The sequence below is a fragment of the Mesoplodon mirus genome, assembly GCF_964341445.2.
Source record: "Mesoplodon mirus genome assembly, chromosome: 2".
Lineage (NCBI taxonomy): Eukaryota > Metazoa > Chordata > Mammalia > Artiodactyla > Ziphiidae > Mesoplodon > Mesoplodon mirus.
The window spans coordinates 56,853,551-56,871,244 of record NC_138977.1 but is presented as its reverse complement, the minus strand read 5'-3'; the positions used below and the strand labels follow the sequence as shown (position 1 = coordinate 56,871,244).

The 17,694-nt window shown below is 40.8% G+C and overlaps 1 protein-coding gene across 1 annotated transcript in view; it reads left to right on the top strand.

Annotated features, from left to right (window-relative positions):
- Positions 1–17,694, top strand: part of SLC25A16 (solute carrier family 25 member 16) — a 94,163-nt gene that overhangs the window by 41,196 nt on the left and 35,273 nt on the right. The window contains exons 9-11 of the mRNA XM_082603008.1: positions 7,395–7,580; positions 8,728–8,911; positions 11,375–11,520. Of these exons, the coding sequence (XP_082459134.1) occupies positions 7,395–7,580; positions 8,728–8,911; positions 11,375–11,520 (516 nt within the window). The remainder of the gene's footprint in view (positions 1–7,394; positions 7,581–8,727; positions 8,912–11,374; positions 11,521–17,694) is intronic.

Below are 17,694 nucleotides of genomic sequence, written 5' to 3'. Positions count from 1 at the left end.
AAGAAAAATGGATAAATTAGACTTCATAAAGATTACAATTTACACATATCTAAAGATCTTGTTACTGAACCAAACTTGGGTCTGCTCACCACTGCAGTAAAGCTACTGACACTGGGTTGTGGTGAAGGAAAGTGCAGCATTTACTATAAGGCGCCAATACAAGAAGGATGGAGGGCTCATGCTCTAAAAACCCCAAACTCCCCGAAGGGTTTCAGCAAAGCATTTTTAAAGGCCAGGTGAGGGGGGTGGGGTCGCAGGGTATGTGATCAGCTTGTGAGGTAACAGGGTGGTGTCACAGGGGTTAACATCATCAGTCAGGCTCCCTCAGGCCTGGGGGCTATGTGTTCATGATCATCAAGCAGTTAGCACCTTCCAGGGAGTTCCCTGGTGGTCTAGTGGTTAGGATTCCGGGCTTTCCCTACTGTGGCCCAGGTTCAATCCCTGGTCGGGGAACTGAGATCCCACAAGGTGGGGGGTTTTCACGTCTATAGAACTACTCAGGAAATGTGTATCAGATACTATTATCTAAGGACTTCAGAGAGGAGCTAAAGCAGAGGATTTGGGGAAGGCCCCATAGGGTCCTGCTGGGTTACAATCTTGTTAAGAAAATGAATAGGCAAGCCACAGATGGGGAGAAAATACTCACAAAACCTATCTGACAAGTCTTTTATTAAGAATTATATAAAAGATTCCTGGGGAATTCCCTGTGGTCTAGTGGTTAGGACTTCGAGCTCTCACTGCCGAGGTCCTGAGTGCAATCCCTGGTCGGGGACCTAAGATCCCATGCCGTTTGGCACAGCCAAAAAAGAAAAAAAAAAATTTGTAACTCAATAATAAAAGGACAATGCAGTTAAGAAAAAAATGGGCAAAGGATTTTTTAAAAGATTTATTTATTATTATTTTAAAATTTATTTTATTTATTTACTTTTGGCTGCGTTAGGTCTTTGTTGCTGTGCTCGGGTTTTCTCTAGTTGCCGCGAGCGGGGGCTACTGTTCATTGTGGTGCACGGGCTTCTCATTGTGGTGGCTTCTTCTGTTGTGGAGCATGGGCTCCAGGCGCGTGAGCTTCAGCAGTTGTGACTCACGGGCTCTAGAGCGCAGGCTCAGTAGTTGTGGCGCATGGGCTTAGTTGCTCCGCGGCATGTGGGATCTTCCCGGACCAAGGCTTGAATCCGTGTCCCCTGCATTGGCAGGTGGATTCTCAACCACTGCGCCACCAGGGAAGCCCTATTTATTATTTATTTATTTTATTTATTTTTGTCTGCGTCGGGTCTTAGTTGCGGCATGCAGGATCTTCGTTGAGGTACGCGGGGTCTTTCCTTGTGGCATGTGGACTCTTCGTTGTGGTGCTCTGGCTTCTCTTTAGTTGTGGCCTGTGGGTTTTCTCTCTCTAGTTGTGGCGCGGGCTCCAGGACGCGTGGGCTCTGTAGTTTGCAGCACGTGGGCTCTAGTTGAGGTGCGTGAGCTCAGTAGTTGCAGCGCGTGGGCTTAGTTGCCCTGCGGCATGTGGGATCTTAGTTCCCTAACCGGGAATCAAACCCACATCCCCTGCATTGCAAGGCGGATTCTTCACCACTGGACCACCAGGGAAGTCCCTAGGCAAAGAATCTGAACAGACATTTACAAAGGGCGATATACAAATGACTGAGCACATGATAAAATAATTTCATTAGTGATGGGGATGTGCAAATTAAGACTGAAAAGACTGATAGCATCAAATATTGTCAAGTATATGCAGAAACTGGAATTCTGAAACATCGTTGGCAATAGTGTAAAATGTTACAACCACTTGCATAAAAGTCTGGCAGTTTCTTATGTTAAACCTAAATATAAACCTACCCATGGCCCAGAAATATCACCCCAAGGTATTTATTCAAGAGAAACAGAAGCACACATCCATGAAAAAATGTATACAAGAATATTTGTAGCCACTTTATTCAAGATAGCAAAATACTGTAAATAATCTAGGTGTTTGTCAACTGGAGACTGACCAAGTAGACTACTATTCAGCAATAAAAAGGAACAAACTGCTGGTTTATGTAACAAAATGGATGAATCTCAAAAACATTATACTGAGTGAAAGAAGCCAGATACAAAATAGTACATACCATGTGATTTTCATTATATGAAGTTGTAGAATAGACAAATCAGATCTCGGGTGAAAAAAAATCAGTTTAGTGGTTGGGTTTCCAGTAGGGATGGATGTGGGAATTGCCTGGGAAGGGGTAAGAGAGAACTTTCTGGGGGTGATGATAACATTCTGTATCTTAATAAGTATTGGTGTCAAACATGTTTGTCAAAATTCATCAAATGGTACACACAAGATTTGTGCATTTCATTTTATGTAAATTCTGCGATTCACATATGAAATTTACATAAAACATTTAAAGTACCACAGACAAAATATTGAACTCTAGCTAATGATGTGCATGCTAAAGTGTTCAGGGGTGAAATGCACTGATGTCTGCTATTTTGAAATGCATTTACAAAGAAAAACTTGAATTCATGGATGGATAGAGGGGATGGATAGATAGATATACATTGTGATAATGAATGATAACATTTGCTAAAGATAGCAAATGTTAATTGTAAAATTTAGGTGATAGGTATATGGTGTTCATGATATAATTCTTTTAACTTTTCTGTACATTTGAATGTTTTTATGATAAAATATTAGGAAAGGGAAAAGAATAAATTGCAGGGAGACAAGAATGGAAGCACATGTGAGAGATAATGATTAGGTAGTGACAGTGGAAATGGAAAGGAATGAAGAGATTTAAGATAGTTTTAGAGGCAGAATCTACGGTCTGCCTCTGGATTGGATGTGGTTAGTGCTATTACTGAGAAGAATAATAGGTTTGTTGGGGAAATATAAAGTTCTATTTTAGGGAATTCCCTGGCAGTCCAGTGGTTAGGTCTCGCGCTTCCACTGCAGGAGGCCTGGGTTTGGGGAACTAAGATCCCCGAAAGCCTTGCAGCCAAAAAAAAAATTTCTTTTTCCGTTTTGGCCATGTTAAAGAAGTTTCCCCCTTCCCTCCAAGTATAGATGTCAAGCAGGCAGTTGGACTCTTGAATTTGGAGGAAAAGCCTTGCCTGTAAATATGAATTTGAGAATTGGCAGGATAGAGATGGTATTTAAAGCCATGACAGTGGCGCAGTGGTGGAGAATTCGCCTGCCAGTGCAGAGGACACGGGTTCGAGCCCTGGTCCGGGAAGATCCCACATGCCGCGGAGCAACTAAGCCCGAGCGCCACAACTACTGAGCCTGTGCTTTAGAGTCCGTGAGCCACAACTACTGAGCTCACACGCCTAGAGCCCGTGCTCCGCAACAGGAGAAGCCGCCTCAATGAGAAGCCCATGCACCGCAACAAAGAGTAGCCCCTGCTCACCGCAACTAGAGAAAGCCCGCGCACAGCAACGAAGACCCAACACAGCCAAAAATAAAATAAATAAGTTTATAAAAATAAATAAATAAATAAATAAAGCCATGAAAATGGTTGAAATAACCTAGGGAGCTAGTAGACAAATAAAATTTTCAGGACTGAATTCTGAGGACTTTCAACATTTAGAGATTGGGCAGAAAAATGAAGAGACAGTAAAGGAGATTGAAGAGGGCCTGTGATGTTGGCGGAAAACCAGTTGATTGTGGCATCACAGGTACAAAATCTGTAACTACTACAGGCAAGGATTTTCCATTCTTGTTTTTCCAGGAAGTTGATCATAACTTCTTCATACTTTTATATGAATAAACATGAATGTGAAAGATAACTCTTGATAAAGATTATTTTAAGTTGGGTGAAACCCTTAGGAAGTGATCATTATTTTTTACACATTTCTGAATTAAAAAAAATATATATATATATATTTATTTATCTTGCCTGCTCTGGGTCTTAGTTGCTGCATGCAGGATCTTCGTTGCTGCATGTTTAGTTGCAGCATGTTTAGTTGCGGCATGAGGACTTCTTAGTTGTGGCCTGCAGGTGGGATCTAGTTCCCCCACCAGGGATCAAACCTGGGCCCCCTGCATTGGGAGCTCGGAGTCTTACCCACTGGACCACCAGGGAAGTCCCACATTTCTGTATATTTTAAATATTCTGTAGCATATTATTATTATTATTATTTTTAACATCTTTATTGGAGTGTAATTGCTTTACAATGGTGTGTTAGTTTCTGCTTTATAACAAGGTGAATCAGTTATACGTATACATATGTTCCCATATCTCTTCCCTCCTGCGTCTCCCTCCCTCCCACCCTCCCTAGCCCACCCCTCTACGTGGTCACAAACCACTGAGCTGATCTCCCTGTGCTATGCGGCTGCTTCCCACTAGCTATCTATTTTACGTTTGGTAGTGTATATATGTCCATGCCACTCTCTCACTTTGTCACAGCTTACCCTTCCCCCTCCCCATATCCTCAAGTCCATGCTCTAGTAGGTCTGTGTCTTTATTCCCGTCTTACCCCTCGGTTCTTCACGACCTTTTTTATTTTTATTTTTTTCTTAGATTCCATATATATGTGTTAGCATATGGTATTTGTTTTTCTGTTTCTGACTTACTTCACTCTGTATGACAGACTCTAGGTCCATCCACCGCACTACAAATAACTCAATTTCGTTCCTTTTTATGGCTGAGTAATATTCCATTGTATATACGTGCCACATCTTCTTTATCCATTCATCTGTTGATGGACACTTAGGTTGCTTCCATGTCCTGGCTATTGTAAATAGAGTTGCAATAAACATTTTGGTACATGACTCTTTTTTTTTTTTTGCGGTACATGGGCCTCTCACTCTTGTGGCCTCTCCTGTTGCGGAGCACAGGCTCTGGACGAGCAGGCTCAGCGGCCATGGCTCACGGGCCCAGCCGCTCCTTGGCATGCGGGATCTTCCCGGACCGGGGCACGAACCCGTGTCCCCTGCTTTGGCAGGTGGACTCTCAACCACTGTGCCACCAGGGAAGCCCTGTAGCATATTATTTTTAAAGGTGGTTTTTAATATTCTGTGTATGTAAAAAAATTGACTTTTAATTCAAAAAACTAAAAGCAAAAGGAAAGTGAATAGGAGTTCAAATTGGATATACCCTTGAAAAAAATTCTTTAAAGAAATTTTCCTCAGGAGGGTGGCCAAGAGAGAAAAGGTTCCATCAAGGTAACATCATTTAAAGATGAGAGATACTGGGACGCATTACAAGCCAGGGAGCGATCCAATAATGAGGGCCAGATTGAGGATAGTAGATAATGAGGGAATAACAGAAGAAGTAATGCCCTTGAGAATGCAAGAGGCCTTGGGATCCCAAGTAGAAGTAGAGGGATTGCCCACTGATAGGAGGAACGCTCTGTCCACTGCTGAAAAAAGTGGGAAGAGGTTATAAAACGGGGAGGAGATATTAGTGGTTTTGTAGATTTAGTCATGGCATGATGAGGAAGTTCTTTTCTGACAGCTTGCATTTTCTCAGTTGAGCCAGAAAAAAAGGAGGAGAGGTGGTTTTCCAAAGAGGGAAAAATTCCGGAAGCTAACAAGGGACGCCTTGGTTTGGGCAACTGCAGTTTTGTTCATACTAAGTGCTTGTGTAGGACATGGGTCGGCGTGTCGAGAGAGTGGGAGGGAGGGGAAGGGGGAGGGGGAGAGACAGAGACAGGGAGAGACAGAGGAGCCGGAGTATTTAGTCTGGGCCAGATTACGAAGACTCCCAGTTTTCCAAACCCTAAGGCAAAGGAGCAAAAGCGCCTCACGCGCAGGGCGCGGGAGGGACTGCCCGCGCAGGTCTCTTGGGACCTCGGCTGGTCGGCGCATGCGCGCGGCGCCACGCGGCCTCGCGCTCCTTTTCCCCCAGTGTGTTGCTCCGGGTTCCCCTGGTTTCACTTGGTGGCAGTTTGAGGTCTCTGCGCTCGGGATGGAGCAGGTGGACGAACTGGAGCTGCTAATGGGGAAGAGTTTCGGAGATAAGGCTGCGCCGCCGGCGGAGCTGTGAGCGGAGCGGGGGGAGGGTCTGGGAACAAAGCGGGAGATTTGAAAAGAAGGGAGCGGGAGAGGCCGCACCCGCGCCTCCGCGGACCGGGGCTGGGGCAGAGTAACCAGGCTCACGTCCCGGGGCTCCCGACGAGCCTCCGGAGCTGGGGTCTGTTTCCCAGGGCTCTCTTTGGGGCCAAGCCCGGGCCAGAGCTTGAATACTCTCCCTCACCCAGCAGTTCATTCTTAACCTTGATATCACCACTTTCCTGAATATGGGGAGTCCTAGCCACCTTAAATGTCTTCCTAAAACGAAATTGCAACTGCTAGATGCTTTTCTTCATGTTTAATTGGAGAAAGTTATCCCAGGGAGAAATCTGTACCCTCAGAGAGACTTAAATGGTCGGGGAAATTGACCCGCAAGCCTAGTGTAGAATTGTCAGTAGTAATGATATTGAGGCTAATTATTGTTGACGGATCTTTGCGCTTTGAGTTTTGATCAGCAGTTCGTTTTGGGAGATCCTTAAAGCGTCCCAGCTGACCTTGGGAAATTCATGGCCTGAGGCTGCGTGGGGTAGGTGAATGAGGAACATAACCTAGGTGGGTAACAAAGGTTGGGTGACAAAGACAGTTTTAGGGTAATAACTGGAGAGATAATGACTTTGGACTGTCACTGATAAAGACTGCAGTCAAACTGGAAAGATTTAAGAGGGACTTAATGTTTTCTAGAGGAGATTATTTTGCAGTTTTCAGGCGGATAGGATCAGTAGATAAAAGAATTGTGAAATCGACTTGCCCATTATAAATAAGAAATTTCTGAGTTACTCTATGAAGGAATGGTTAAGGTGACAGGTATTAATCTTGCTTTCTCTGCAAAGCATAGGCTAGTTGATCCCCAATGAGGTTTTATAGAATGATTTCCTGCATTAAATAGTAGGTTGGACTAGGTGATTGCTAAGTACTCTCCTAATTGAAAGATTAATATAATAATGAAGCTCACAGTAGGTCTTCCAGCAAACCACCCACACTATATTTTTCCATAACAAACATCTTTTATTTACAAAAAGATAGTGTCCTAGACATTTCCTTTCACTGTACTTTGGGAAGGTTTGCACCAGTGGTAGGAATTTGTGTCTAATATTTTTCAGTTTACCATTCGTCCTCATAATCATAGATGTCCCAAAGAGCTCCTCATAGAGCTTATATTTGGAAAATTCCATATCATAAGTATGTTTTAAATGGCATTGCTTCTGGGAAGTTTTTATAATAGGAATTCTGCTATGCCCTTGCTCTCTCTCTCTTTACCTCTTTTAGCCAATGGTCTTGTGATAAGCTTACCGGAAGAAACAAACCTAGAAAACTAGAAGATTGGTTTGTAGATAAAAGAGATTGGATGGCTTCTTATTTCATGCTTGTGCTACAGTAGTTTTGTATGTGTATGCTTTAGATTTCAGAAGAAGAAGGTGGAAGCTTCCTTTTCTACAACAGTTCTGAGCCGAGGAATGGATAACCGGTACCTGGTATTAGCAGTCAATATTGTACAGAATGAAGAAGGAAAGCATGAAAAGCACCTAATCATCACTGCTTCGCAGTCGCTAGAATGTAAAGAACTGTGTATCCTTAGGAATGACTGGTAATTTTTGTGTGACTTTGGGCGTTGATTTGGCAGTCTTAAGGGTGCCATCTTACAAACTATCACATGGGCTTGTGTGGCTGTTGCAATAATTTAATTGTTAATAAAGAGAGTAGATATGAACCTGAATTAATTCTGCATAAGGATTGTGCCTATTACACCAGCATCTCAAGTCCCTTATTCCAAAACTTGATTTTTATTGTCATTTGAAAATCAAGTACAAGGGGATTTATTAAATCACTACTTCCTATTTCCCAGTACTTTCTGGGACTGCAGCTTAAACCTCATTTAGTTCTCACTAAGAGGACAACTAATCACAGCATAAGAACATCCTTAGGGCTTCCCTGGTGGCACAGTGGTTGAGAGTCTGCCTGCCGATGCAGGGGACACGGGTTCGTGCCCCGGTCCAGGAAGATCCCACATGCCGCAGAGCGGCTAGGCCCGTGAGCCATGGCCGCTGAGCCTGCACGTCTGGAGCCTGTGCTCCGCAACGGGAGAGGCTACAAGAGTGAGAGGCCCGCCTACTGCAAAGAACATCCTTAGACTCTAGCTGTTGCTTCTCAAGCAGTGTGTGGTATGTGAGGGGTGAAGGGGAGATGCAGAGAAGGTGGAGGTCTAACTTTGTCTAGGCTGCAAGTTGGATGGTTTGAACTAGATAAATATGATTTTGTTCTTGGTACATTGTGTTTGGCTTCATGCCTCAAGGCTTATAGAAGCTGTAGGTATAAGTCTTAAGAATGAGAGAATTATTATTAGAACAACCTCATCCATAATTGAAGCTATACACTGTTAATAATTTGATAGCTTTTGCAGTAGATGATGCAAGACCCAGAAATTTAGAAATACTTATTTCTTTACATAAGATATCCAGTTATTTGTTTATTTTTAAAAAATATTTATTTATTTGGCTGCGCCGGGTCTTAGTTGCGGCACGCGGGATGTTCGTTGCCGTGTGCGGGCTCTTAGTTGCAGTATGCGGGATCTAGTTCCCTCACCAGGAATCGAACCCGGGCCCCCTGCATTGGGAGCACGGAGTCTTAACCACTGGTCCACCAGGGAAATCCCTCCAGTTATTTTTGAAGCCTCCTTAATATGTTTAAATGTAGGAATCTAAACTATGTATACTTTAATCTTGCTTTATTTTTAGGTGCTTTGTACCAGTAGAGCCAGGGGACATCATTCATTTAGAGGGAGACTGCATATCCGATACTTGGATAATAGATGAAGATTTTGGATATTTGATTCTGTATCCAGACATGCTGATTTCTGGCACAAGCATAGCCAGTAGTATTCGATGCATGAGAAGAGCTGTCCTGAGTGAAACATTTAAGGTGAACAGTATTAACAGCCAGTGTTTCCACAGGGTCTTGAGAGTTTACAGAGCACTTTTACACTCTTACTTAATCCTCCCAACAAGCCTGTGAAGTAGATGGTATTAATCAGCTGCATTTTACTGATGGGGAAAATCAGGAAGTTAAGTAACTTGCCCAAAGTTACTGTAGCTAGTAAGTGGCAGTGTTGGGATGCAAGGCCAGGTGCCCTAAGATCCTTTGAATCTTATTCAACATTTTGTAAAATAATTAATTCTAATAATAATATAATTAATTTCAGTGATAAAAATTTTAATTTAATATATCTGGGCATTTCCAAACTTGGCTTCATGTGATTCCCAGTGAACTAAAAGTAAATGTGAGAGTCTCTTTTAAAAACATTATTATGGAAAGTTTCAAACATATGCGAAGAGATGATTATAATAAACTCCCATGTACCCATTTTGCTGTTCCCAGACATTGTATTATTTTGCAACTAAATGAAAGCTGAGGATTTAAAAAAATATATAAACACACTATCTTTATCATAGACAATAAAATAAACAGTAATTCCTTAAATTAATCTAATAGTTTTATCTCTAATGTCTTTTATCAAATATTTTTTTTATTCAGTTCGTTTGTTAGCGTCAGTATCTAAACAATATTATGTTTGGTTGATATGTCTCATAGTTTCTTTTAATCTATATTCTGCCTTACATCCACTCCCTTTGTTTCAATGCCATTTCTTTTTTATTTTTTGATTGCACTGCACGGCTTGTGGGATCTTAGTTCTCTGACAAGGGATTGAACCCAGGCACTCAGCAGTGAGAGCACGGAGTCCTAAACACTGGACCCCCAGGGAATTCCCAGTGACATTTATTTTTGAAGAATGTGAGTTTTATTTGTTAAGTTTCCTCTTCCTCCCAGGGTATTCTTTTAACTATACAATTAGCCTCTATGTCTGTAGAAAACCAAAAAATACAGCTAAGGGCTTCCCTGGTGGTGCAGTGGTTAGGAATCTGCCTGCCGATGCAGGGGACAGGGGTCTAGAGCCCGTGCTCCTCAACAAGAGAAGCCACTGCAATGAGAAGCCTGCACACCACAATGAAGAGTAGCCCCCGCTCGCTGCAACTAGAGAAATCCCGTGCATAGCAATGAAGGACCCAATGCAGCCTAAAAAAAAAAAAAAAAAAAAAAAAGCAGCTAAGCAAGAAGAGTAAAAGAAGGAAAAATACCTAAGTAGATTTTCTAATCGTCTTAGTTATCACTTATTTATAGTTTTTTTTTTAAATCAGCTTTTTTCTTCAATTGTGGGGATACTATTTACTTCTCTTTTAACCACATATTATAAAGCAGACCTGAATATTAATATTTTAAAAACCTTATTTTGAAATAATTTTAGACTCACATAGAACTTACAAAAATAGTACAGAGAGTTCCCTGTAAATTAATTTTTAAAATTCCTGATGGGTGTCTTGTGGACTTTTTCTTGTTTTTTGATAGTTTCAAGGGGATGATCCAGGCTAATAAAAGAGTTAATTGAAAACTACTGTTTCTTTTTGAGTGGCGAGAGTTTGTCAAAAATCTCTGCTGGGGACTTCCCTGGTGGTACAGTAGTTAAGAATCCACCTGCCAATGCAAGGGACACGGGTTCGAGCCCTGGTCCGGGCAGATCCCACTTGCTGCGGAGCAACTAAGCCCATGCGTCACAACTACTGAGCCTGTGCTCTAGAGCCCGCGAGCCACAGCTTCTAAAGCCTGTGCACCTGGAGCCCGTGCTCTGCAACAAGAGAAGCCCCTGCAATGAGGAGCGCACGTACTGCAACAAAGAGTAGCCCCCGCTCGCCTCAACTAGAGAAAGCCCATGCGCAGCAACGAAGACCCAACACAGCCAAAAATAAATAAATTAATTAATTAAAAAAATAAATTTGAAAAAAAATCTCTGCTGTAGAGAATTCCCCGGTGGTCCAGTGGTTAGGACTCAGCGCTTTAACTGCCAGGGCCTGGGTTCAGTCCCTGGTTGGGGAACTAAGACCCCACAGGTGTGTGGGGCAGCCAAAAAAAAAACCTCTGCTGTAAGTTTGTTTCATGTTTGAGTAGTTTACTCACATGACTTTGTGATCTATGTGTCTATTGACTTTTCTATGTGGGTTCATTATAAAGTGAAATTAGAGATGAATATGTTAAATATTTGAGACCACATTGAACTTTTTCATATAAGTTATTTTAATTTTTTTCAAAATGGAAATATACTGATTTGAAAAAAATAACTTGTAGAATAATTCAGGTAATTCTAAATTGAAGAAAGTGAAAGTCACCTATAATTTCACTCACCAGAAAAAAAATTGTTTCATATTTTGGCATTTGTCTCACCAGTGTACTTTGGTTATGGTGGTTCAATAGGTTAGGTAATAAATGTACAATCACATCTGTTGATACGTTGTGAAATAAGATGTTCGTATGATTTTTGTTTTTTTCTGGTAGAACTCTGATCCAGCCACACGCCAAATGCTGATTGGTACGGTTCTCCATGAAGTATTTCAAAAAGCAATAAGTGACAGTTTTGCCCCAGAAAAGCTACAAGAACTTGCTTTTCAAACTGTTCAAGAAATAAGGCATCTGAAGGAAATGTAAGTAGTTACGAGAGGAACTATAGATACAGTTTTGTTATATAACTTCTTTCCTAGCGTCTGTAAGGTATTTGGCTATTAGACTATTAAATATAAATCAGTATAATACTAGAATGCAGATTTCAGGGTTGTAGTGTCCCACTGCAATTCTGCGAAGAGCTTCTGAAATTGCAGAACAGCAATTCTTTGGCTAAATATCTAAATATTCTCTATATGCATAATAGGCTCCACAGCTGCACTCAGAGAGTGTGAACTTTTTGTTTTACTTCTAGAAACAATGTGACATCCTGAAAATTGTATAGGGTTGGGAGTCAGATGAACCTCCTTTCAAATTCTAGCTTTGCCAATTTTATGATTGAACTAGTTACTGAAAGATTCTGAAAAGGGTGATAATACCTATTTTGCAGACTTTTTGTGACAATGGAGATAATATATGTAAACCCACAAATGGCTAGTCATTGGCGTTTTATGAGTGGCTACCTGCAGAGGGATTGGCATATTCTCTATTTCTTTCTTGACTCCTACTGCAGTCCATCTTTTTTTCACAGAAATTCTTTTATTAGTGGTGATTTTGCTTTCCAGACTAATTGATACAAACTTACCTTTCCCAGATATAATTCTACATTTCACTGTTTAAGTGAGAAAAATGTGTTCCATAATTCTACACTTATTTACTAATGATGTACAATCTATTGTTTTAAAAACATTTTAGAGCCCTGCCCTATGTCAGGCACTGTGTTAAGTGCTTTTTAGCTATCTTATATAATCTGATAGCAACCTGTTATAAAGGAAGAAATAGAAGCACAGAGAAGTTGTCACTTGGTCACAACCACACAGCATGGCATTCAGAATATGAATAGATATAATAAAGTTTTTGCCTAAGAGTTCTACATATTGCTTTAGTTACCACTTTGGTTTTCAAATTAAAAAATTTTTTTTGTCTCACCCTAACCAGGATCTGTTGTGTATTGTATGGATCATTGCCCTGAAACAAAACACATCAAAATTTAGTGCCTTAAAATGACAAACATCTAACCTGTTATCTCATAGTTTTTGTCAGTCAGGAATTTGGAAGTAGTTCAGCTGGGTGGCTCTGGCTCAGGGTCTCCCATGTGAGCTGCATCTGAAGGCATGACCCCGGCAGGAGCATCTGCTTCCGTGATGACTCACTCACATGTCTTTTGTGGCGAGGACTCAGTTCCTAGCTGGCTGTTGGCAGGAGGCCTCAGTTCCTTGCCACATGGGCTTCTCTAGGGGGCTGGCTGATGTGTCCTGGGACACAATCTGCTTCCTTCAGATTGAAGGGTCCAAGAAAGAGAGCAGGAAGCCACAGTGCCTTTTATAACCTAGTCTCTGATTGCTACGATGTCACTTCTGCTTTTTTTATTCATTAAGTACTCATTACTAAGTCTAGCTCTCCCGTAACAGTAGGGGAATTAGGTGCCATCTTTTGAAGGGGGTGTCAAAGGATATGTGGACATATTTTAAACCACCACAAGGTATTCAGGTATCAGGTAACCTGATCAGTCCAGAACCCAACGTGAATATAAGGATGAAAGAAAACAAAGATTTTGAGCAGCCTTGCTCAGAATTCATGTCCTTGTATTAAACCCTGTGCATGTTACATAATGGAATGTCTCTTATGCCCTCAGCATCTGTTATTTTTCATTAATATCTAACAGTCTTATCTGGTTTCTAAGATGCGGGAGAAAGGTACCTTCATAGTCATATAATAGGAGAGCTGATAGCTTCATTACTGTATAGGAAAGGAGAAACTTTTAAAAAATATAAGAACCATGAAGATCAGAATTTTTTTTTGTTTGTTTTGTTTTGTTTTTGGCCGCACAGCGTGACTTGAGGAAACTTAGTTCCCTGACCAGGGATCAAACCCGTGCCCCCTGCAGTGGAAGCACAGAGTCTTAACCACTGGACCACCAGGGAAGTCCCTTTAATTAATTTTTATTGGAGTATAGTTGCTTTACAGTGTTGTGTCAGGAATGTATTCTTAGCAGATCCTTGGGTATCACTGAATTATATATATATATATATATATATATATATATATATTTTGAAGTATAGTTGATTTACAACGTTGTGTTAGTTTCTGGTGTATAACAAAGTGATTCAGTTATTTATACATATACATACATATATATTCTTTTTTTTTTTTTTTTTTTTTGCGGTACGTGGGCCTCTCACTGCTGTGGCCTCTCCCGTAGCGGAGCACAGGCTCCAGACGCGCAGGCTCAACGGCCATGGCTCATGGGCCCAGCCGCTCTGCGGCATGTGGGATCTTCCCGGACCGGGGCACGGACCCGTGTCCCCTGCAGCGGCAGGCGGACTCTCAACCACTGCGCCACCAGGGAAGCCCCCATATATATTCTTTTTTTTTTAAATTAAGTAACTAATTAATTTTTATTTTTGGCTGCGTTGGGTCTTCCTTGCTGCACGTGGGCTTTCTCTAGTTGCAGCGAGCGGGGGCTCTAGGCACGCAGGCTTCAGTAGTTGTAGCACGTGGGCTCAGTAGTTGTGGCTTGCAGGCTCTAGAGTGCAGGCTCAGTAGTTGTGGCACACGGGCTTAGTTGCTCCGTGGCATGTGGGATCTTCCCAGACCAGGGCTGGAACCTGTGTCCCCTGAATTGGCAGGCGGATTCTTAACCACTGAGCCACCAGGGAAGTCCCTATATATTCTTTTTCATATTCTTTTCCATTATGGTTTATTACAGGATATTGAATAGAGTTCCCTGTGCTATACAGTAGGACCTTGTTTATCTATTTTATATATAGTAGTTTGTATCTGCTAAATCCAAACTTCTAATTTATCCCTGCCCCCCTGCCCCCCCTTCCCCTTTGGTAATCATAAGTTTGTTTTCTATGTTTGTGAGTCTCTGTTTTCTAAATAAGTTCATTTCTATCATATTTTAGATTCCACATATAAGTGATATCATATGATAGTTGTCTTTCTCTGACTTCACTTAGTATGGTAATCTCTCTCCATCCATTTTGCTGCATTATTATTTTTTTTAATCATTATATCCTAAGTCATTAAGGGAAAATATGTTTCATTTCAGTTATGAAAATACTAATTCTCTCATGAATCTTGCCCAACCCTGTTCAAAAGGATACTTTTTAAAATTCCCAGAGCCTAAAAATAACAGATCCAAAGTTCTTTCCTACCCTCTCTCATAGGCCCTTCTACTTTATTACAGATCTTAGAGCAGATTTTTACCTGTTCATGCTCTGTCCTCTCATTATACCTATAAAAGTCTAGGCTTGAAGATGCCAAACCTTAAGTATCTCTGTAGTCTCAGGAAAGAACAGGTGGTTACATGTCATTTTGCTGTGATTTGGCTTGAAATTAAAAAGGCAGAATTTAAATGCAGAAGACTTTAAATAACCAGTGTGGATTGGTTTGGAAAATTAGAAGAGTCCTGGTCTGTAAAAAGTATAACACTAGGAAGAATCTGCCTAAGGAGATGGTGACAATGAAGAATGGTTCCAGGATGGTTCATGAAGGTTATTTAGGAAAAAGATTACCCAGTTGTGCAGGGTTTTTTTTTTAATAGTAAATTATTATTTCTAAATAGGTTATAAATTCACATACACCACGTGTTGTTGTAATAGTACAAGAGGGTATACAGTGAAAGTAAGTCCTTTCTACCCCTGCATCCCTGGTCAGTCACTACCTAGCTCCAGAGGCAACTTCTGATATCAGAAGTTGTATGTCCTTCCGTAGAGATTTCAAATATTTACATGTGATTGTGTGTGTGATTATTTATGTTTATATATTATTTGTTATATAAATGGTAGCGTACCATAAACATTATTGTATATAAATATTAAATCTTGGGAGTTCCCTGGCGGTCCAGTGGTTAGGATTCAGTGCTTTCACTGCCATAGACCCGGGTTCAATCCCTGGTCAAGGAACTAAGATTCTACAAGTCGGGCAGTGTGGCCAAAAAAAAAAAAAAAAACTTGGTGATTATTCCATATTAGTACTGATTGAGCTATCTCATTTTTAATTAAGAGTGGCAAAATGTTTCATTGTATGGATGTACAACAATTTATTTAAGAGCCCCTGGCATTTCAGTCTTTGCTTTTATTAGCAACACTGTAATAAATAACTTTGTACATTTTAGTTTTAATAGCTGTGCAGGCATATATCTGGGCTCAATACTTAGAAGTGGAATTGTTGGGCCAGAGGATATTTACATTTAAACATTTAAAAAATCTTAAAAAAATTTTTTTTCATTGAAGTATAGTTGATTTACAGTGTTGTATTATTTTCTGCTGTACAGCAGAGTGACTCAGTTATATATATATATATTTTTTATATCCTTTTCCATTATGGTTTATCACAGGATATCAAATATAGTGCTATACAGTTGGACCTTGTTGTTTATCCATTTTATAAGAGCTTACGTCAACCTCCCACTCCGTCCTTCCCCCAACCCGCTCCCCTTGGCAACCACAAGTCTATTCTCTATGTCTGTGAGTTTGTTTCTGTTTCGAAGATAGGTTCATTTATGTCATAATTTAGATTCCACATATAAGCGATATCATATGGCATTTGTCTTTCTCGTTCTGATTTACCTCTCTTAGTATGATAGTCTCTAGTTGCATCCATGTTGTCGCAAGTGGCGTTATTTCATTCTTTTTTATGGCTGAGTAGTATTCCATTGTATATATGTACCACATCTTTATCCATTCATCTGTCAATGGACATTTAGGTTGTTTTCATGTCTTGGCTATTGTGAGTAGTGCTGCTATGAACATAGGGGTGTATCTTTTTGTTAAAAAATCTTTTTATTTGAAAATAATTTTAAATTTAGAGAAAAGTTGCAAGAGTAGTACAAAGAACATCCATACACTGTTTACTCAGATTTACCTGTTGTGTGTGTGTTTTTCTAAACCGCTTGAGATTAAGTCGTATATATGTTATTTTGACCTTTAAATACTTAAATGTGTATTTCCTAAGAATAAGGATTTTCTCTTATGTAACCACAGAACAGTTATCAACTTCAGGAAATTTAACATTGTTATAATACTTGTGTCTGATCTACTGTGCACATTTCAGTTTTGTCCAGTAATGTTCTTTGTAGCATTTTTTTCCCTCCAGGACAGGATCCGGTCTGGGTACATTTAAAGTTTTGATATATATTGTCAAATTGCTCTATGCAGACATTGTTCTGTTTCTTTCTTCCATTCATTGTTTTCCAGTTTTGTTGAGATATCATTGACATAAACATTGTATTAGTTTAAGGTATACAACTTAATGATTTAATATGTGTGTATATTGCAGAATTCATTTTGCATTTCTGTAGGCAACATATGGGTCCTTGTTTCCCCCATGTCCTCACCTATATCATCTTTCATCCACTGGAAGTTTTCCAGGTTTCAAACAGCCTTTTTCAGACAAACACCCTTTGCCTTATGTGGGCTAATTGTGTTTCTGTAGGTCATTCGGGGCACTTTGGTGTCAGCAGTTGCTCCCTGGTTTGAGATTCTTCAGCTTTGCCTTCAACCTGAAGTTGCTTTTGTGCTCAGGACAAGCAATCTTGGCAGAGCTAGGATTGCTAATTTTGTCTTCCCTGCTGAACTGGCTCTCCTAGAGGACTGATAGGGCTCTGCTTTCTTAGTTCTGGTAAGACAGAGGTAGCAGAAACCTAGGAAAGTAGGAGCTTATTAAATTTGGTATTAGAAATGTTACAGAGTTATTATATGGTAAATTTGTAGCATTCTGGGTCTCAGATTTTGATGAATATGTTATTGAATATTGTGCTATCTTCAGAAGGAGAGAAAAATGGTAAGTTCTGTTTTTTTTGTTTTTGGCTTTATGCGGGCCTCTCACTGTTGTGGCCTCTCCTGTTGAGGAGCACAGGCTCCGGACGCGCAGGCTCAGCGGCCATGGCTCATGGGCCCAGCTGCTCTGCGGCATGTGGGATCTTCCCGGACCGGGGCACGAACCCGTGTCCCCTGCATCGGCAGGCGGACTCTCAACCACTGCGCCACCAGGGAAGCCCAAGTTCTGTTTTTTGAAAGGAGTTTGCAGATTGTTGGAGGCTATACCAGTACTCAGGTGAACTCAGGCCTGCAGGGAGAAAATTATGGCAGTAAATTATTAAAACACAGTGTAGAAGGGAGCATAGGGGTTAAGAACTTAGGTTCCCAAGC